A 22,216-nucleotide genomic window follows, 5' to 3' on the forward strand; every position below is an offset into this window, starting at 1 on the left:
GGACAGCAGAATCAGGACCAAAGTTAGTTTCCTTACTCTTAAAAACAAATGTAACCTTCTACTTTGTATGTTCCTGTAATTTAAATAAGTGTACATTTTATGGCAAATATAGCAGTAATACTGGGTACTTGGAGAGGGTTTCATATTTCCAAAGAGATTAAAGTGCCTTTCTTGGAAACTTTTATAAACCATCTTCATAAAATAGAAGGAAATAGGTAATTATTCCAGCTCTTCCCTACTCTACATTAGTCTAATCATATCTGTGTACTTTTAAATAGAGCTAGCTGAAATTCTCTCATTGCAATATTTTTTAAAAAAAAAATATGAAAAATGGTTTTGACCAAAAGTTTTTTTTTAAGTTAAAAAAAATGAAAATAATCTTTAAAAACTGGGGAAAAAATGAAACAAAACAAAAAATTCCCAGCATTTTTTTAAAAAACCTCAAATGAACATTTTGGAAAATTTCCTGTGAAAAATAACTGGTAATTTTCAATCAATTTCTGAAGGACTGGCATGACCAACCACTTGGGAAGAGGTCCAATCACTGATACACAATGTACAGATATACTGGAACCAACAGAACACAGGTTCACCAACCTCTTTGCAGTGTTGACCACACCTCAATAGAGAGCATTGTGTGAACTCACCGCCTCTCCCTCGGCCATCAAATAACTGCCCCAAGACAATGACAGCAAGCACTTTGAAGGGGAGGCAATATTAGGAAATATATATATGGTGTTTTTAAAATGTGATTTACCAACTGCAATTAAGAAAGAGAAATGGCTCTGTACTTTTGGGAAGATGTTACTGGCAAATATACCAAGAAGTTAACTACTGATGCTCTATGATAGGTGAAGTACAGGGTATTCATTTCTGAAGCGTCCCAACCAGTTCATAATACTGGAGTGAACTGACAGAGGAAGGGGATGGGGTTTATTGACCCTTGTGGGGTTGAGGGTGGAACATTACTGGGCCGATAGTGCCCTGCCCAAAGCTGACCTTGTGAATTTCTTACTGCAGTGCTTATCCAGCACCAGTACATGTTAATTAGGTTTTGTTTGACTGACAGTGCTTGTAATCCGGCCAGTTAAGCATAAGGAAGCATGTAACCTGCTGATCTTCTTTTGGAGCTCACAGAGAAATGCCAAAGAACCTGGAGCTGGGATTCTGGCACAGACTGCTTGGAAACAGGATTTTACTATGGTTTTAACTGCACATCACTTTTGAAGGAGGGAGGGGAAGATTACTAATCTGCATAAAATTAATCAGGTGATCAAGTGCTTATAGGACCTGGGCCTGTGTTAATTGCCACACAATAGTGAAAAATATAAGCTTACTAGTTCTACCTATTAATACACAAATCTACACCACTGTGTAACCATCTATCTTCATAACACAGAGCAGTCATTCATAAAAATGGTCTTCTGCTCCACCATCACATCAAACTATAAGAAAACACATAGAATTGTGACATGCTGTACACTGGGGCTATATGACTTTTGAAATCTTTACTATACGTTTAACAAACAATATACATCCAACAGCATAATTTCCATCAGAGAACAGAACAAGGGGGTACTACTAAGGATGGGGGTATTCAAGTTTGGGAGGAGCAGAGTGGTAACGAGTGGGGGCAAGACGCCAAGGTCTTTGGGAACTGGCTGGAAATTCCTTACCTGGCAGGGGAGAGTTGAATTATACCTTAGTGGATATGGAGCTGGCAGATGATAGAAGGGGAGCCTTATCTCTACAGTGAAAGTGTTTAGCACTTATAGAGGTTAATATCAAGAAAACTGTCTGCATTTCAAATATTTAATGAGGATGAAAGACTCTCTTCCTTATACTCCTCCATGCCTCCCTTGGGCTCTCAACACCGTAGCCATCTGTGGCTAGCTACATCCTCAGCACCCATCTCCATGCCCTCCCAGTGCTCTTTCCCTTCCCACGCCTCATCACTCTCCTCTCCCCTTCACGCCTGTGCTCCTCTTGCTGCCACCAAAGCGAGACCACCATTCCAAGGAAGTTTCAAAAATGATGAGTGGAGTTTCTTAACCACAGTTGGCAGCTATTATCCAGAAACAGTGACAATGCCAAGTCATTTGGGAAGAAGGACTTAATAATATTAGGGGTTATACTGCTCAGTTTTAATGCAAAGAGTCTAGAATCGAAAACAGAAGAGGCCGAACTCAATAGCTGGCTATTAAGAGTGAGACTTGGTGGACATTACTGAAACATGGTGGGCCGTGGAGCATGAGCAGGCCACATCTATGGAAGGATAAGGCATGCTATAGCAAAGGCCGAAGTTAGCAAAGGGAGAAGTTAGGGGAACTCTTCAACAGGGAAAGTAAGTGCCATTGTCACCATCATTTTTATTTTGCCCAAGTGAATGCTAGACACTTTACTGAACAAAAAGAAAAACAAGTCTCTGCCCTAAAGTGTTTACAATGTAAATGTAGATGGAACATGCAGAGTGGAATTAGAGGGAGTGAGGGAGGACGTGGAACACTTTATCCTGGCAGCAGCTAGTAACAGGGATAAACAGAGATAGGGTCCAGAGTGACCTAGACAAATTGGAGGATTGGGCCAAAGGACAATTGCAGAGTCCTGAACGTAGGATGGAAGAATCCCATACACTGCTACAGGCTGGGGACCAACTGGCTAAGCGTCAGTTCTGCAAAAAAGGACCTGGGGATTACAGTGGATGAGAAGCTGGATATGAGTCAGCAGTGTGTCCTTGTTGCCAAGGAGGCCAACGGCATATTGGGCTGCATTAGTAGGAGCATTGCCAGCAGATCAAGGGAACTGATTATTCCCCTTTATTCAGCACTGGTGAGGCCACATCTGGAGTATTGCATCCAGTTTTGGGCCCCGACTACAGAAAGGATGTGAACAAATTGGAGAGAGTCCAGCAGAGGGCAACAAAAATGATTAGGGGGCTGAGGCACATGATTTATATGAGGAGAGACTGAGGGAACTGGGCTTGTTTAGTCTGCAGAAGAGAAGAGTGAGAGGGGATTTGGTAGCAGCTTTCAACTACCTGAAAGTGGGGGGGTTCCAAAGAGGATGGAGCGAGGTTGTTCTTAGTGGTGGCAGATGACAGAACAAGAAGCAATGATCTCAAGTTAAAGTGGGGGAGGTCTATGTTGGATATTAGGAAACACTGTTTCCTTAGGAGGGTGGTGAAGCACTGGAATGGGTTACCTAGGGAGCAGTTGGAATCTCCATCCATAGAGGTTTTTAAGGCCGGGCTTGACAAAGCCCTGGCTGGGATGATTCAGTTGGGGTTGGTCCTGCTTTGAGCAGGGGGTTGCACTAGATGGCCTCCTGTGGTCTCTTCCAACCCTAATCTTCTATGATTCTATGGATTCACCGATTTACTGAAAAAAAATAAAATAAAACCTCTCTTATTCTCATTATCAGTAAGTGGCTAGAGATCCCTGTTTATTGGCACTGCCCTCATTTGGTGGTTTTCTGGATGATTATATTGAAACGAGGATTCTGTCCTGTTCTCAGTATAACTGCTCCACTGGACACATCACAACCAACCCCTATGCACTCTTGTCTCATCTACTGTGGCAGCTCCCTGCACACTCTCCTCAAAGTATACTCAACCCCCGATGTTTCGGACCTTGGTCCAGATGCATCTGCCTGTCATCCACTACCTCTCTGGATTTCCAAGAAAGTTACCGAAATAGGGGCCATGCATGATTACATCCTTTTCAGCATTGCACATTGTGTGCCCAGAATTTATGAAGGTAGGTGGGATATCTGGGTCCAAAGTCAGCATTAGTGAGAAGACGTTCTGTGGATTACTGAGAGTAAAAGAGAGATAAGAACATAATATAAAAAGGGAACTGGATAAATTCATGGTGGCTAAGTCCATAAATGATTATTAGCCAGGATGGGTAAAGAATGGTGTCCCTAGCCTCTGTTCGGCAGAGGATGGAGATGGATGGCAGGAGAGCGATCACTTGATCATTGCCTGTTAGGTTCACTCCCTCTGGGGCACCTGGCATTGGCCACTGTCAGTAGACAGATACTGGGCTAGATGGACCTTTGGTCTGACCCGGTACGGCCGTTCTTATGTTCATCAAATGACTCCTTCCCATTCCTTCAGTGACTTGCTCCACCCACTCCACCCCTCATATTAACATATGCCCCCACCCACAAACATGATTCCATGACCTTCCTCACATTTGAGACAGTTTGCACCCAAAGGTTCCTAAAAGAGAACTAGGCATTCTGATTATGCCTGTTCTCTACAGGTGGGGCTCTCTATAGTCTGGGTTCTTTATCATAAAACAATTTCTGAATTAATGTAGTGTCTCAAAGCTGGTTCATTATTTGAATTGCCAGCTTATCGGGTATCTGCCTTATCCACTTACTTATCATTAGACACAAAATAAATGTGAAAGCCATATTAAGATGCCAAGCTAAAACATGGGAAGAATATTTGTTTTCCGGATGAGGGCGTTTGTTTAAATAGAAAATATTTTATATTGCAGCCTCTAGAAGAAGAAAATTGTGGAACGAAAATAAAGTGAAACTTGATTTTAAAAGGCACATTACATTCTCCCCTGGTCTAGCAGTGAAACTCCTGGCATTTAAAGTCATTTAGCCCACAAAAACAATCACTGTATGAACTCTAGTCAGCTGTGAGGTGAGTGGACCAACTAGTCAGCTGTTCAAGATACTGAAATAGGTTCGTGTAAGTTAATGATGCTCAGGGTAAGTATAAGACAGGGTTAACAGAGATCTTAGATTAAGCTACTTTTCAGCTCAAAGTGCATATTGCATATTTCCCATGTCCAGATCAGATGCCATTAAAAAAGCATAAGGTGACCGAAGAGCTGCAAGCCTCAGTAGATGTATCCTAGGGTAGTGGGGGTACATAGAGGTCTTCCAGGTGGTACATCAACTCATCTAGATATTTGCCTAGTTTTACAACAGGCTACATAAAAAGCACTAGCGAAGTCAGCACAAACTAAAATTTCATACAATGACCTGTTTATACTGCTTTATATGCTATACACTGAAATGTAAGTACAACAGTTATATTGTAATTGATTAATTTTACAATTATATGGTAAAAATGAGAACGTAAGCAATTTTTCAGTAAGTATGCTGTGACACTTTTGTATTTCTATGTCTGATTTTGGTAAGCAAGTAGTTTTTAAGTGAGGTGAAACTTGTGGGTACGCAAGACAAATCAGACTCCTGAAATGGATACAGTAGTCTGGAAAGGTTGAGAGCCACTGCCCTAGGGCACTGATACAATGTCCTTTCTTTATTGATAATGGCCTGGCCACCTAAATCCTTGTTTTATTGTCCAGAATGCAGAAAGCTAGGAGTGTGGGGTGGCTGCAGTTTGCCATTCTACTGTGGAATCTGGCTCTAAAGCCACTGTATCCAGCCTCAGGAGGACAACCCCAGTGCAAGGAGGATTATCGTTAATATTGAGCCATCAAAGGGGCTCTTATGCTATTTGCCTCCTCTACTGCTAGCATATCAAAGAAAAACTGGTGTTGCTGAAGGAGAGAGTCCTCAGACAGGATGCCACATAATCCATGCCAATCCGTAACTGCATTTTTCCCCCCTTGGCACCTTGCAATCGACGTAAGTTAGAGGATCCTGAGCACTGCTCTGACTCAAAAGTGGGACCAATCATGCACAGTAGCTGTATCAAGGGAGTTAAAAGGTGTGTTTTAAGCCATCTTTGCAGACAGTGCTCTGAGCTGTAGATCAGCCACACCCCAGCATCTGGCTCAGAGCATCTGAAGAAGCAGGGATGTTAGGACAGTGATCAGGGAAGCTGTATATATATATTGGTAACACTATAAGAAAAGGATCCCATCAACCAGATAGAGGTGAAGAAAGGGGGAAAAAAACTAAACAAACCCAACTACAGACCACATAAACCAGCAGAAATATGACAGAGAGAAGAATCCCTGCATTAGACCCCAAGAGGAGAGAGAATATATGGATTAGTAGGTCTCTTCCATCTTAGATTTCTCTTGACTTTATGGCACTCACACATCTTTGCATAATACTGAAATAACTGAAATAACCTTTGTAAAAGAGTTTGCTTTGCTTTGAGATCTATGGATAGAAAGCAGTAAGTATTATTACTCAATATATTATCCAAAACTGTTCATAGATTTGAAGAGTGGAAGGGACCATAGCAATAATCTAGTCGGACCTCTGGTATAACACAGGTCATAGAATTTCCCCAAAATAATTCCTAGAGCAGATCTTTCAGAAAAATACCCAGTCTTGATTTAAAAATTGTTAAGTGATAAAGAATGCACCATGACTCTTGGTAAGTTGTTTCAACGGCTAATTACACTCACTGTTAAAAATGTTCACTTTTTTCCAGTCTGAATTTGTCTAGCTTCAACTTCCAACCATTAGATTGTGTTAGATTGACACACTCATTATGAAATAATTGTTTTCTGTGTAGATACTTACTGACTGTAATCCGGTCACCCTTAAACCTTCTCTTTGTTAGGCTGAATAGTTTGAGCTCATTGAGTCTATCACTAGAAGTCTGTTTTCTAATCTTTTACTCATTAACGTGGCTCTTCTCTGAATCCTCTCCAATTTATCAACATCCTTCTTGAACTGTGGACGCCAGAACTGGCCACGGTATTCCAGCAGCAGTTGCACCAGTCTCAAATACAGAGGTAAAATAACTTCTCTGCTCCTACTCAAGATTTCCCTGTTTATGTAACCAAGGATCACATAGCCCATTTGGCCACAGCATCACACTGGGAACTCATATTCAGCAGATTATCCACCACAACATAAATTCCATCTAAGCTGTGCGGCTGTGCAGCAGGCTATCAAGGGCCATGCAGGCAGGGAGGGGCGCCCCTCCTACATCCCCAGCCCAGCCTGGCCAGAGCTGCCGCAGCCAGAGAGAGGCACCTCTCCACCGGCCCCGGGCTGATGCAGCGAGAGAAGGCTGGGGGGGGAAGTCCTCTCTCCCCGCCACAGCCTGGGGCAGCCTGCATCCCAAACTCCTCATCCCTGGCCCTACCCCAGAGCCTGCACCCCCAGCCAGAGCTCTCACCTCCCTGCACCCCAACCCTCTGCTCCCTCCCTGAGCCCCCATTCCGCACCCTGAACCCTTCATCCCTGGCCCCACCCCAGAGCCCTCACCCAACACACCCCAACCCTCTGCCCCAGCCCTGAGACCCCTCCCACACTCCGAACCCCTTGGCCACACCCCTGCCACACATCACCTCCATACTGGTGTACATAACAAAATTCATTCCACAAATGGATGTAAAAAACTTAGAGGGAACATTGACCACAACCCACAAACCTTTTTCCAGAGTCACTGCATCTCAAGATAGAGTCCCCCATCATGTAAGTATGGCCTACATTCTTTGTTGCTAGATGTATACATTTATATTTAGCTATATTAAAATGCATACGGTTTGCCTGCACCCAGTTTACCAAGCGATCCAGATGACTGTATATCAGTGACCTGTCCTCTTCATTATTTACCACTCTCCCAGTTTTTATGTAATTTGCAAACTTTATCAGTGATGATTTTATATCTTCTTCCAGATCATTAATAAAAATGTTAAAAAGCTTAGGGCCAAGAACAGATCCCTGTGGGACCCCATTAAAACACACCCAATTGATGATGATTCTCTGTTTACAATTACATTTTGAGCCCTGTCAGTTAGCCAGTTTTTAATCCACTTAATGTGTGTCATGTTAATTTTATATATATATATATTTTTTAATCAAAATGTCACGTAGCACCACGTCAAATACCTTACAGAAATCCAAGTATAAAAAACAACATTGTTACCTTTATCAACCAAACTTGTAATCTCATCAAAAAAAAAAAAGATATCAAGTTAATTAGACAGAATCTATTACCCATAAATCCATGTTGATTGCATTAGTCATATTATTCTCCTTTAATTCTTTATTAATCGAGTCTCATATCAGCCACTTCCTTATCTTGCCAAGGATCAATGTCAGATTGACAGGCCTATAATTATTTGGGTCATCCTGTTTGCCCTTTTAAGATATTGGCGGCCTAGTGCCACTATGAGCTGGTGTGTCCTGATCTGTGGAGAGCTTGTTTCTGATGATGAGCTTGGAGAGGTTGGGAGTTTGGAACCAGCCACCCAAATACCCCAAGAGAACTTGCTTCAATACAGAAATACCCCTCCTTCAACCACACACCTCTAGTTGTCACCTACCACCCACAATGATACCCATATGGGGTATCACTAAACAACTATAACCCATACTCGATGAGGACACCATCCTAAAAGAAATCTTTCCTGGACCCTCTCTTCTGTCCTTCAAACAAGCCCCAACCTCTCCAAGCTTATAATCAAAAGCAAGCTCCCCACAGACCTGAACACACCAATTCAAAGTGGTACCAGACCCTGTCAAAACAGATGCAAAACTCGCACACACATCTCCACTGTTACAATGATCAATAGCCCCCACAACACCTTTCAAGATTCACTGGTCCTCCACATGCCTATCAGAACATGTGGTGTTCCTCATCCCATTCACTAAAAGCTCCAGTAGCAACTGTGTCCAGGGTGAAACCAGACAATCACTACGTTCTCAAATGAACTCACTCACAGAATAAAATGATAAAAAACAAAAACACTGTATCACCTGTGATCACTCTATATCTGACCTATCAGTCCTTATCCTCAAAGGAAACCAGCACACACACACACAAAAACCAACCAACCAACCAAAAAACACTTTCAAAAGACCAGCCTGGGAGCTTAAATTCATAACTTTGCTAGACACTAAACATCATGGAGAGAATAGAGACATTGGATTTATGCCTTATTACAACAATCTGAAACCCACTAACACCCCCCCACACCCAGCTTCCCCCCGCCTCTTTCCTCCTTATGACTGGAAGGGCGTTACCAGGCCACTTCACCTTGAACGATCCTTGAAACACGTTAACTACTTATGTTAAACAATTGGTTAAACCTAGTACTTAGCAGTGACACTTTGAGTTAGTTTCCCAGACCTGAAGAAGAGCTCTGTGTAAGTTTGAAAGCTTGTGTCTCTCACCAACAGAAGTTGGTTCCAATACAAGATATTACCTCACCTACCTTGTGTCTCTAATATGTAAGTTAAGGCAGCTTTGAGAAAGTTATACTCAAAAGAATCTTTCTGATCAAATATGAATAGACTCCATACCACCAAATCCAGAAAAAGAAGAGAGAAAAAAAAAACAAAAAAATGCACAGCCCACAGGAGGCATAACATCACCTTGCATTCCATGTAATTCCTTAAGAAGATAATTAGATTTTAAAAGGATTGAATTAAAATAAAAATGGAAATCACTTATAATACTTAGTGGTAAATTAGTTTCAAGGAGAAAAATGCAATGCAATGCAAAAGTAATAAGAGTATTTAGACACCAAATATTTTCCACTCTGAAAAGAAAACAAGGCTTAAGTACCACAAATCAGAGCCCCCCCCCTCCAATTAAATTGCAAAATAATTTGTTTAGTAAAATTTCAATACATGTTTCTGGTCAATAACACTTTAAATATCAACAATGATCAAATAAATCAGCTCCAATCAACACGATTCTAGAAAAAGCATAACCAGCCTCTTTTCCATATTTTGAGCATGTGCATCTTCTGAAAGATATTTAACAAGCCCCTCCTTGGCTGGTCAGTGGGATGTGAACCAAGGATCTTTAGTACTAAAGCACAGAGCTAAAAGATAAACTCCATTAGCTTGCACGGAAGTAGTCTGTTATCTTTATGTGGACTAGACACTAGACATGGACACAATGTATACTTTATCTCTAGTGAATCTGTGACACATTTCAAACAATGAAAGTAGAGGGGTCAGAGGGCAATTTCCATGAGTTAATTAGAAGTCAAAATACGCCACAGGGCCTGATTTTCCTCATTTACACCAGCGTAAGGGTATGTCTACACAGGAGTTGGGTGGTGTGAGTCCCAGCTCAGGTAGACGTGCTTGGCACAACAGGCAGCGACTCAGGATTGCTGCCCTAGTACCTACCTAGGGAGTCAGGCAGGAGTGCACTCAGGCAGCTAGCCAATTGCCGCCCATGCTGCCACGGCCAGGCTGCTACTTTTAGCATGCTAGCTCAGGCAGGCTGGGAATCACACCTCTCAGCTGTTGTGTAGAGATATCCCTAGTCAGGAGCAATGTCAGTGGAATCACACTGGTTTGAAGCCAATGAAAGGATGTCCATTCAGTGGGCTTCAAATCAGGCCTTACAGGAGAGGACAATCAGGCTTATAATCTGCATTTGAAGAGAGGGCAGTCCTATATTTTCATCTCCAGTAAGGATAATGTTTCTGTAACATGAACAATTAGCTTATGTTCCTATAAACTTGAAGTCTTTGCCTGCACTAAATCATAAAGGTTTGTGCTGCACTGAGCATTTGCTCAGTAATGACATTTGGTGGGGAAAAAAAAAAAAAGAATCCAGGCTGTTCAGTGTCCTGAGCTATTAACCTGCATTTCTTCTCCCCACATACTCATTTTCAGTACTGAACCAAGACAACCCTTTGCTGATGGGAAGCCCAGTGCCATGCTCCTGGTCCTCTTACCTCAATGTCTTTTTCTAACTCCAGTCCGGCTTCCACCAGGTTGCGCTCATATTCCTCCCTCTGCTCCCGTTTCTCCTCCTCTAGGGCATCCAGTGGGCTCATCTCGATCATCTGAGCCTCTGGCTGCCCATGTTGCTGCTGGGGTCCATTCTGGCCCTGGTTTTGCTGTTGCTCAGAGTGGCTTTTCCCCATTTCCCCATTAGAAATAATGGCCAAGGGGGAAGGTCTCTGCAAGTGACCTAGGGAGCCAATGCCTCGCTGGTGCTGAGAGGCACGTTTTCGGTAGTGATAGGCTAAGACGTAGTCCACTTTCCTCTTGCTGTCCCTGAAATGCTTCCCACCTGGGGATGTCCCACCTCTGGCCCCCACTTGGGTCCCATCCAGGTAATTGTTAATTTTCTGAAAGAGAAATAGACAAGTCTCAGGGAGACAAACCCAAAGATCAAGTAAGCAGCAGGGCTCAGGGCCTCACTCTTGTACAGGTACATGAGAGCCTTAGCTAAGTAAATGATGGGGATTAACTGTAGATATGGGAAAGGAGCAATATTGAAACAAGAGCTCAGATTCAGTAATGTAGAGCATCTCCTCTGTCTGGAAACCAAGAATGGTGACAAAAAACCAGCAATTTCCAATCTGCCATTGTTTCCAAAAGGCAATAGAAACCTACATACTTACCCCACCTTCTCACTCACACATACTGAGAAAACACACTGACACCATACCTTAGGGTTTTGTACTCACACCTTACACTCATATGTATCAGTGCTTAAGTGACGAATGCAAAAGGAAAGTAGGGGTCAGATTATGGAGTGGGGGAATGTTGTGGAGCAAGACTGCTCAGGGGGAACAGGGAGCAATTTGTACTATGCATGGACGAAGCGCAGGAATCAGAGGTCTGAGCTGGGACATGGTGCCAGGAGAAGCAGGACTGGACTGGGCTGCGCACGGGATATGGGAGACAAGAGGACGGTGGAGTGGAGGTTAGAGAGAATACCACCTCTCACATGGACTGCTCTAAATGATGAACAATATCAGTATTGACAAACATTATAATTAACTTGGGGATGAGATTGGTAGACTGTATGACCCACCAACATACAGCATAAAAAGAAAGGAAATACAAAGTTAAACTATTCAACACCTTGTCTACTACATCAGTTCCACTTCTCCACCTCAGCTACCTCCTTTCCAGAGCTCACATATCTCCACCCTAAACAAACAGCAACCATGTAGCCTCAGCTCTGACCACAGCCAAAGTACATCAATGTGGATTCCAATTCTGTAATTTCTACATTAAAATCTAATCCCAAATTTAAAACAGTCACTCACAACATAGGAAAATGTATGCGAATGGGTGACCTAAGATATATAGAAAACCCTTTCTCATTGCCACCATTTGCAATCTAACTTCACATCCGGCTTACATACACTCCAGTACAGAAATAGGTACAATGCAGTTTATAAAAGCTATGCCAGCACTAATGGAAATATATGATCTTATAAACAAATAATGTGGCCAGATTTAAGTTTACATGTTGGTTGTTTGGGATTGGGGTCAAGATACGTGGGTTGTGGAGGGAGGTATCTGAGAGTGGGACGAGGAACTGATGAGTGTAGTGTAGACAAGGCATTGAATGGTTTAACTTTGTATTTCCTTTCTTTTTATGGTGTTTGTTGGTGGTTCACCCAGTCTAGCACTCTCTTCTCAAAGTTAGACAGTGTAAACAGGGTAACCATTCCTTATATATATATATAGATAGATATAGATATAGATAGATATAGATAGATATATAATGGTCTTAGTAGGCTCTGCCATCTAGCAACCTTAACTCAAAGTTAATGAAGTTTTTGTATAGGACTTTCACACGTTTTTAATGTGCATCAACACTGATAGTTATTCATATGGACAACTATGCAGATTGATATGAATTTTATCCTGACATCTCCCATGTTCACCTCTCCAACAGCTAAGCTTTGCCTCCTGGTTTCACACAAAACTGCTATCAACCTCCATATACTTTTATAGATTCCTGGTCCCTCTACATACAACCCCTCCATGCACAGATCAGACTGCCTCAAGGCTTCCCACTTTGCACACCATACATATGCTACACATTATACATATACTCTTTACAGCTAGATTTACACACAGATTAAAAATACTTTGGAGACAGCAATTTATAACATGTTCCTATTCTATGGTCTGAATCCTTTTCACATTGTACTCACGGGCAGTCCCTGCAGACTCTCTGGATCCATCCCTGCCACAATGAAAACGCCAAACCTCAGATTACCAGCCTCCCTTCCAGATAATTTCATGCAATACACTCCACAGGTGATGATGTCACCATCCCCTGGTTGCTGGCACTGACAGCAATCCAGGGAAATCCATCAGCTGGCGGTAGAGAAGATAATCTTCAAGTATTATCCCCCTCTTCCTCTTTATACATGGGTGTGTGTAGTAATAAGAGATGCACACAGAGGCCAGAAGGAAAGGGAATGAGGAAGGATTGGGCAGATGAGTTGCTGAGGGTGTTTTCCTGTTTATCATCTGTAGGTACCCAGGTGCCTCATCCCAGCAGCTGCCACCTGAGAGGTCACCATAGCAACATCAAAGGGATGCTGCTGCTGTACCTAGACAGAGAATGGGACTGAGCAGATTGCAGAGACACCTCTCTCTCTCTCTTTCTGTGGCTCATACAAGACATAAAGATTTTGCCACAGCAGTGTATTAAGACCAAGCCCTAAAGTCAGTGGCAAAATTCCCACAGATTTCAGTGAGAACAGGATCAGCTCCTTAGTTTGCAGTGCTTTCCTGAACCTGTAAGAGTTTTTGCAATCAAAGAATTTATTAGAAATGAAAACAAAATAAATAAGCAGATAAAACTGTTAGTAACAAGATTCAATTTGCAAAATTTGAACAGAAAGAACTTTCAATGGTTATATATTCTGCCCACAACCTCGCTCATTCTGCCCATTCTCTCTTAGGGTGACCAGATGTCCCAATTTTATAGGGACAGTCCCGATATTTGGGCTTTTTTTAATATGGACTCCTATTACCCACCACCCCATCCCAATTTTTCACACTTGCTATCTGGTCACCCTATTCTCTCTCTCTTTCATCGTAGAAATCAGTGTTTCATAGGTGCAACATGCTGTTTTACTTAGAAAACAGAGTCTAAAAATATTATCTTGGGTTCCATATTTCTTAATGATTTCTGAACAATGGCATACAATTTATAAGGTAAATAGATCAGGGGATATGGTGGCAAGGGTTCTAACTACAAGGCCTGCAAACATATCCTAGGATCTACAAGTCAAGATGGATTCTTTCCTTCTCCCATGTAATAAAGGTTCTGCATCCAAGACTGCAGCTGTATAACTCCACTGTCTTCAGATTCCGCCCTCAGTTACACCTGTGCATATGACCTTCAATGGGTTTGCACAGGTGTAACTGATTGGACATCAGTAAACAACTCTGCTGATGGTGCACAAGAGGGAACAGAATCCAGCTCCCTCTCTCTGAGCTGTGTTGGCTCTGCCAGACCAACAGGAGTAAAAATGTAATATAGTGGCTGAAGTCAGTAGCTGTACCTCATAATAGGCAGAGGAAGCAGATCTATTGAGTAAGGTAGTGGCATTTTTGCCTAGTTACTTTTCACAGTAAAGCCACATTGTAAATAATATATAGAAGGAACATTTGATGCTCCCCCTCTCTCTCCCCCGCATCACCCCACCTCCACCTTCATCAAGAGCACTAGAGGAATAAGTCAATGATTATAATAATCCTACTTACAGAATTGTTGTGAGTCTCCATGCGACCAGATGGCTCAAAAGCCCCATTGATTCTGCCAAAATGCACAGAAGGCCGGGTCTGAGGAACTGTGAGGTATTTGTTGTTGTAAGTTGAAGAAGAGCTCCCAATGGATTCTGATCTTTGCTCTCCATTTTGGGTAGGATGAGAAGGCGTTAAAGGAATATCTGAGGGTCAAAGACAAAATTGTCAAAAGTCCATACATCATCTTTTTGTGCAACCATGTCTGTAAATGACTGAGTCAGTGCGGGTCATAGGGACTTTCTGTCAGCGTGCATAGAACTTGAGTGTATAGAGATGAGCATAAAAAAAGACCACACACAAAATGAAATGTTAGATATTTGTGTGCGACCTGCTGAATAAACAAACATTTTTCAATTTGCATACCTTAGCTGCACTGAAACCAAATATATTTGATAAAAACATTTCTGTCCTTCTCTGAGTGTTCAGAAATATTTTAATCTACTGGTTGAAGCACAGGACTAGACTTTAGAAGGTCTATGCTCTGCTCCAAACTCTGTAAATAATTCATGGCCCCAGCTTTGGCAAGAACATGTAATTTCTCTGTGCCTCAGTTTCCCCCATCTGCAAAATGGGGAAGTTACTAACCTCAGAAGGTTCTTGAGATTAAATTAATTAATGTTAGTGAAATGCTTTCACATCCTCAGATGGAAGTTGATTCAAAGTATTAAATAGTATTAGGACAACTACTATAATGTAATACAAAGGCTGCATACCTGAACACTCCAAAGTCAAGAAATACAAAAGCCAAGGTTGAAAATACATTTACTCTGGCTTTTCCATGCAACAGAGATGGGCCAAATCAGAAACCTCAAAACCTGAATTTTGAATTTCAAGAGACGTTAGGTTCAGATCAATGGATCCAATCCTGCTCGTCTTGGTTTGGTTCCATCTTTTATCCTGACCTGAAAGGGCTGATATTTCAGATCCAGTTTGAGGCGGCCAAAATCTAGTGAGGATGAAGATGGCAGAAATCTAAGACTAATGGATGATCTCCCCAAACTTCCACATTTTGAACTGAAATCTCATGAGAGGTTCTGGCATTGTTAAATCCCAAACCTAAATTGAATGGGTCTTTAAACCAAGCCATTAACCCTAGCCTAAATTTAACAATCTGGGATTTGGACATCACGACCGTGGCCCATCTCTTATATTGACATAGTTTCTAATCACAGACAAACAAGCCAACAACAATATAACACACTTTCCCCCTAGATAAATGTGTGTATATGGTACAGAGCGATGTACAGCTATGAGTGTATTGCACAAAAAGAGTGCTTAGTTACAAATAAGGAAAACAAATTAAATCACACTCCAGTGACAGTACAGAAAAATAGAGTAATGGTGAAGTATTTTGAGGGTTCCAGACTATGTGAGTGTTCTGTCCCACTCTAATAGTGGTTGGACCACAGGTGAAAGTTGATCCCCTCAGCTCAAATCACCATATGGGCCACCACACATAATACAATACCCCTGGGTGATTCATTGGGAGAAGCAGTTGTACCTAGGACTTCTGGTTCTTAAAGCATGAGTCTCTACCACCTGAAATTAGCCAAGGCAGTAGCGGGGTCATCAACCTATGTGGCTCAGTCACCACTAGAGGGCAATAGAGCATCACACTGAATGGACATGGGTTACACCTCCCCCTGGGGGAAAGATGCAAGGAGCTACTGCCATCTTGAAGCTACACTGGAGAAGCCAAAGGGGAGCCTCTCCCACAACCCCAGGGAGTCACTGCATCTACAGTACATTCTTGTGCCCTATTCTAGGAAGCATCAATGTATTGCAGCACTCTCCCTTCAATAGAGGAATGAGAACAGGTGACAGCAGCACTGGCATTTCCAAGCTCAGGAGGGAATGCAATGGAATGGTTCTCAAGAGTGACTTTTCCCCACTGAAAAGCTCTGGGAGAAGAGTTGTCCTTCTTTTCCTTACCCTCCTGTTTAGGAAAATACAGGAGTCCCATAATGGTTTTCATCTTCCCCTTGTGGAGATCACTGGTGGTGGGTGTAGCTCCCCTTTTTCTTTTGTATCTATGTCCTGAAAGCAGCTCCTTCTGCTTGCTGCAGGGACAGGATGGTGGTGGAATCATCTACACCTGCTCCCTGCAAGGTGGGAGGGTCCCAGAGCTCAGGCTGCAGTCCAAGCCCAAATACGTACACTGCAATTAAACAGCCCCACAGCCCAAGCCCTGCAAACCCAAGTCAGCGGGCATGGGCCAGTAGAGGGTTTTTAATTGCAGTGTAGACATAAGGTTCGAGTAGTAGCATCTCAAGGTGAGTAGCCAGCACCTGCAGTAGCTCTATAGGCACAGAAATGGAGACAGAATTTGCCATTGCATCTCTTGTATGTCCTCTCCAAAGGCTGGCTTTACCTACATGTGACTATAAGGTAAAAGGGCAACTAGTAAAATGCCTGAGATGGAAGGGTTTAAAAAGAAAAGATCTTGATTAATCTAATCTTTGCTAGTAAAAGAAAGCATCAAATGGAAGTCAGCAGAACTTAAATGACATCATAGTTCTGACCCACCAGCTTTCCTTGGGCACTCAAGAAGACTCTCACTTGGTTTCCTTTAATGAAGCACATGAGGCCATGAGGGAAATTTCAAGGAAAATAATTAATAACTGGAAGTTTCAGTCCCAGAGGTCGCATATGGTATTTCTCCCAATAGTCTCACTGTAAGCCTTGGACATCTCATAAGACCATAACACAGGCAATTATAAGCCTTGAGTTTTCCCGACTCTTTTAGCTGAGCCTAGGTCAAACACCACAGAACATTTTCAATAACTATAAACCAAGTTCATTTTCACCATGCTCACACTCTTTATGGGGTACACAGTGAACCCTAGGCTCACAATGGTGAGCAGTAGAGGTGGTTGGGATTTTTCAGTCAAAATGATTTTTTTAAAATCGAAAACGCAGTTACTGCAAAAATCAAAATTGTCTTCCAGAAAATTTTGATTGTGACCAGGAAAAAAAAAAGAAAGAAAAAAAAATGATTTTCTGTCAGAAAAATCTAAACAAAATATTTAATTTGGGGTTGGTTCAATTAAAATCAAAACACCTCAATGTGTTCAACTGAACCCAAAAGTTTTGTTTTGAATCAGTTTGACATTAAATTGCATCTGCCTATGGTTGTGCAGTGCCTCTATGGAGGTGTAGTTCAAGGCCTCCTGACCTCCTTCTGTCCTATGGGCCCTGAGATCCTCTCACCCTTAGTATTCACAATCTGCAAACATTCTAGAGGAAGAGATTACTGGCAGGAATTATCATAGCAGAACATTTTACTTGTGTGTGTGTTTGTTTGAGAACAATGTCTGAAAGTGAATTCTAAATTCAAACTAGAAACCTGATTCTCAGAGCAGAGATTATCCAGGAACAGAAATACAGCGTGTGATCTGTGTGTCTAATGAAACTAGATCAATTTCAAATACTTGCAAAGAGCTGCTGACAAACACACTAGAAATCAGGATTCACTGAGGGTCTGTGTACACGGCAATTAAAAACCCGCTGTTGGCCCGCACCAACTGACGTGGGCTCAGGCTGTGGGACTGTTTAGCTGAGATGTAGACTTCTGGGCTTGGTCTGTAACCTTGAGTAGCCAGCACCTGCAGTAGCTCCATGGACACACCATAGCCTGAGTGAGAAGCATTCAACCCACCCACTTTAGAATCCTCCTGAACAATGTTCACTTATTCAGGCATTGTGCAGGGAAGATAATTTGGTCCCAAATACATACTACACCATCTGTATATAGGCCTAGGTGTGCAATGAATTTAGAAAATACTTGGCAGAAGCATAATACATGAGAAACTTACCCACACTGGTAAAAAATGGAAGGACTGCATGCATGATGAAGGACCATGCATGCAACAGTGTCCTTAACTAGGCAAATTCTTTGCATTACATTTTGAACAATTATTGACCCTTACATCAACCATATGGGATCCTTGCAGTTTGGCTGGCCAACATGAAACCGCTAGCAAAGGGGTCAATTAACACCTTGTAAATTGTCCTGTATTTAGCACACAGACGAACCAACTTGTTTCCATTGATTTCCATCTATTCCTCTTTCTAGCAACATTCAGAACGGCGGCCTAAATCTGGTTGAAGGCACCACCTCATGAGGTGTAGCTGAGCATCCAGAGCAGACTGCATGAGCACATTAGAAGCATCTGCCATTCAGACATGTTAGATGGTAAACCTGTTATCCATTGCCATGCTCCAATTAGATATGAGAATGGAGTGAGTTAGTTGGATTTACAATCACACCTGCTTATGCTACAGATATCCATGTTGCAACTATATGTTATGTGTGTGTGCTTTTTGCCCCAATCCTCTCTTATATTTTTCTACATCAGCCAAACTTGTCCCTCCTACTTTAAATGCTGGTCATATAGTATGCTTGACAATCACAAGAATAGGGTGTGTGCATGGGGGAGATTGTCAATTTGCTTGTGTAGGGGAAAGGGGAGTGGCATTTGTCTTGTACATCAGACTTAATCTACTTCAGTGGGTTATGAGCAGGACTTCAATTCAGCCAGAGCTGTCCAGAGTGGATCTCCGGTAAATATTTTCAACCGCCCCTAGAGTTTTTATATCATTTGCAGGGAATCTGGTACATACTCTGTGAGAATTTAAGCTCTGGTTATGAGCATCTACTGCATTTACACAGAAACTAGTTGAAAAAATTAAGAACACTGAGTTAAGTCAGAGGCTAGTTTCAGTGGTACACTGCACACCATGCATCACTGTGTCTGCTGAAAAGGGCCAGAACCATGGGCAGTGCATGCATTCCTCATCTGGGGAGGCTAGTTCCTTGCCCCTCCTCTTCTTCCCAAGGCTCCACCCCCACATCACCCTTCCACCTCTCACTGGCCAGCTCACTGGCACAGCCCCAAGCCCCTGCCAGCCTGTCGGCTCCCAGAGCAGTCCGGAGGAGCCCTGAGCCCAGACCGCCCAGAGGAGCTCTGAGCTCCACTGCAGCCCCAGAGGTGCCGGGAGGCTTAGCCTCCCCCAGTCTTCATTACCTGCAGCCCATGGTCACAATACAATTTGGGAGGTACATAGTGTGCTTCCCATCCAGTGAAAGCACATGATCTTTGTTGACACAATAGATCATTGATCTGAGGACCTTTTAAAGGGAGTGAACTAAGTGTAACTACGACTCAGTGGGTCATTACCGAGGATGCCAAATTCAGAATAAACTGCTGAGAAATAGGGCAGATACAGCCCAAGGCTGGTGGCTAATCCCCCATAGGATATACCAAACCAGTAACAAAAGTAAACTTTTGTTTCACCACACTGGCTAACAAGAAAACAAAGAGTTTTCTCAGTCATTCCAGTTCTTATATCACTACCAAAAACACTGGATGACTGTTTTTTTACAACTAGTCTCATCAAATGAAATATTCTTCTGATCCTAAAGGACCAGCCACACACCCAGGTCAATATATAACTTAGAATTTACCCAAAAATCATGCTGATGCCAATCCTTTAATATCTATAACCTAAAGGCTTAGTCAAAGAAAAAGAAAACGTTAAAATTGGTTAAAGGAATCAAATACATACAGTACATGCAAAGTTCTTGGTTCAGGCTTGTAGCAGTGATGGAATAAACTGCTGGCTTAAGTCAAGTCTTTGGAGTTCATCCACAGCTTGGATGGTCACTCAGTCCTTTGTTCAGAGCTTCAGTTTGTAACAAAGTTCCTCCAGAGGTAAGAAGCAGGACTGAAGACAAAGTGGAGGTGTTTCCAGGGCCTTTCATAGCTTTTGCTATGCGGAGGGCATCCCGTTGTTCTTACTGTGGAAAATTACAGCAACAAGATGGTGTTTGGAGGTACATGGGCAAGTCACATGTTCATGCCCAATTTCGCTCAATCATTGCAGGAAGCCATTACTTACACTCCAGACAGCACATTTACATGACAGTCCATTCAGTGTAGATGGGCATCTCCCATAGTCCACTGTCAACCAAGTGTTTCTTGATAAGCCACTTAATTTGAATAGTCCTTTCAAGATGTGCTGGCAAGCTACCTTGTGGGCAGTATCCCAGGAGCAAACATTTGAAATACAGGTATAAAGTCAATACTATTACTTCATATACAGAAATGATACATGCATACAGATAGCATCATCGTAACCAGAAAATCATAACCTTTTCATAGACACCTCACTTGACAACTTTTGTACAATATTTGCTGCAAATATATAACAGTGATTGCAACAATTATCTATATGGTTATATTTTAAGTTAGATATCACCACACCCCCAATGCAAATCTAATGCAGGAAGTGGTGTCCTAGACATTATTGAATGCATCATGGGAACTTCCCATTCTTGGTTTGGTATTACTATAGCGTCTAACCCAATATTAGAAGTATTAGTGTATAACAGAAATGATTTATCAAAATTATGTTTAATAATATTGTTGAATCCCTTTACAAACCCAAGGTAAAACTTGGTTAGACCAATAGCAGATTGGATCTGCTCTTGCAGCATAATTCTTGTATGTTTCATGTGATCTTGCCAAAAGCTAATGAAAATACCTAATTTATTCATACAAGCTCTGGCAAATGTTTGGAACCCCAATTAACATCAAGTCAATATAGATATTAATGTTCTCCGTAGTGTAGGAATCTTGGCATTTAGCCATGAAAACAATATGGTAGCGTGCCTGAGTTTCCCTTTTCCATACAGCACTTTAGGTCTGGAATGTCTTTTCTGCTGAGAAAATCTTCAAGACTATTCATAGGCATTAAGTGTGAAATTTCAGTATCACAAGGCCTTTTAACATAAAGTGTGTTCTCATGTATCCCCTTAACATGTTTAAGGGTTTTTCCAAAAGATTAGGCACATTATACATTTTTACCAGGGTTGACATAAAAATCAAATACATTAGAAGGCTAAACCTTAACAGTAATACTAAATTTGTTACAAGTCAGTATCTTGGTCATACTATGTCTTTTGTCTTACTAAATCTCTTGGCTGGCCAGGTGTGTCCTCAGTGCTACTAGCTATGGGGCAGATCTTCCCCTTCCCTTGTTAGCCAGGTAGATTGTAACAACCCAGACACTAACTTTCAAATTCTCATTTGCTACCAGTTTCAAGGCTGGGCACTCATTCTTCCCATCAGCAGGATTGGGGTCCTTTCCCACCACCCACCATCCCCTTTTTTCTAGAAGGTTGAAAACTGAACCTTCCTGCTTACAAGAATTCCTTTGCTGGCAAGGTGTGTTCACGAACTGCAGTTCCGCTGTGCTGTGAACATCTACACAGACACTCTCCTGCATGCTAGTTTGTGAATCCACCAGCTGCAGCTTGGAGATGGGACTTGGACTCTGTTTTAAAGAGATACCAAACAAATCCAAAGTGTCTAAGGGTGAGAGTTTGCCTGCTCTCCCCTGCATCTTTGTGGATTCAGTCATAAGGCTGTTCTGCTTTGAAAAACCAGTAACCCAGTTTCCTCAGTACCTGTGAGTCACCACAGACTGCTTACCCAAAGAATTAGCATGGAGAAATTCATGTTCCAATATAGTCTCCCCAACAGGCTGACCAAACACATGCCACTTTTATCAGTGTGTATATATTATAAATTTAAACAGGCTGTTTAAATTCCCTGACAATTTTCATTCCATCTGAAACCTTCTTAAAGCTATCCACACTGGATCTTTCCAAAGCAAGGTCAGTGGATCTGTACACCTCAGAAAGACTCGGGCAGTTAGGAACTGAAACAAGTCTCCCAAACAAACTGTTTCTCTATACAATGATTCACCCTGA

General features: G+C 42.1%; 1 protein-coding gene across 1 annotated transcript in view; it reads right to left on the minus strand.

Annotated features, from left to right (window-relative positions):
- Positions 1–22,216, minus strand: part of ANO2 (anoctamin 2) — a 329,541-nt gene that overhangs the window by 303,315 nt on the left and 4,010 nt on the right. Inside the window, exons 2-3 of the mRNA XM_039539558.1 lie at positions 14,398–14,582; positions 10,602–11,000 (exon numbers count right to left, since the gene is read on the minus strand). Of these exons, the coding sequence (XP_039395492.1) occupies positions 10,602–11,000; positions 14,398–14,582 (584 nt within the window). The remainder of the gene's footprint in view (positions 1–10,601; positions 11,001–14,397; positions 14,583–22,216) is intronic.

Source organism: Mauremys reevesii, linkage group 1 (assembly GCF_016161935.1).
Source record: "Mauremys reevesii isolate NIE-2019 linkage group 1, ASM1616193v1, whole genome shotgun sequence".
In the NCBI taxonomy this organism is placed as follows: domain Eukaryota; kingdom Metazoa; phylum Chordata; order Testudines; family Geoemydidae; genus Mauremys; species Mauremys reevesii.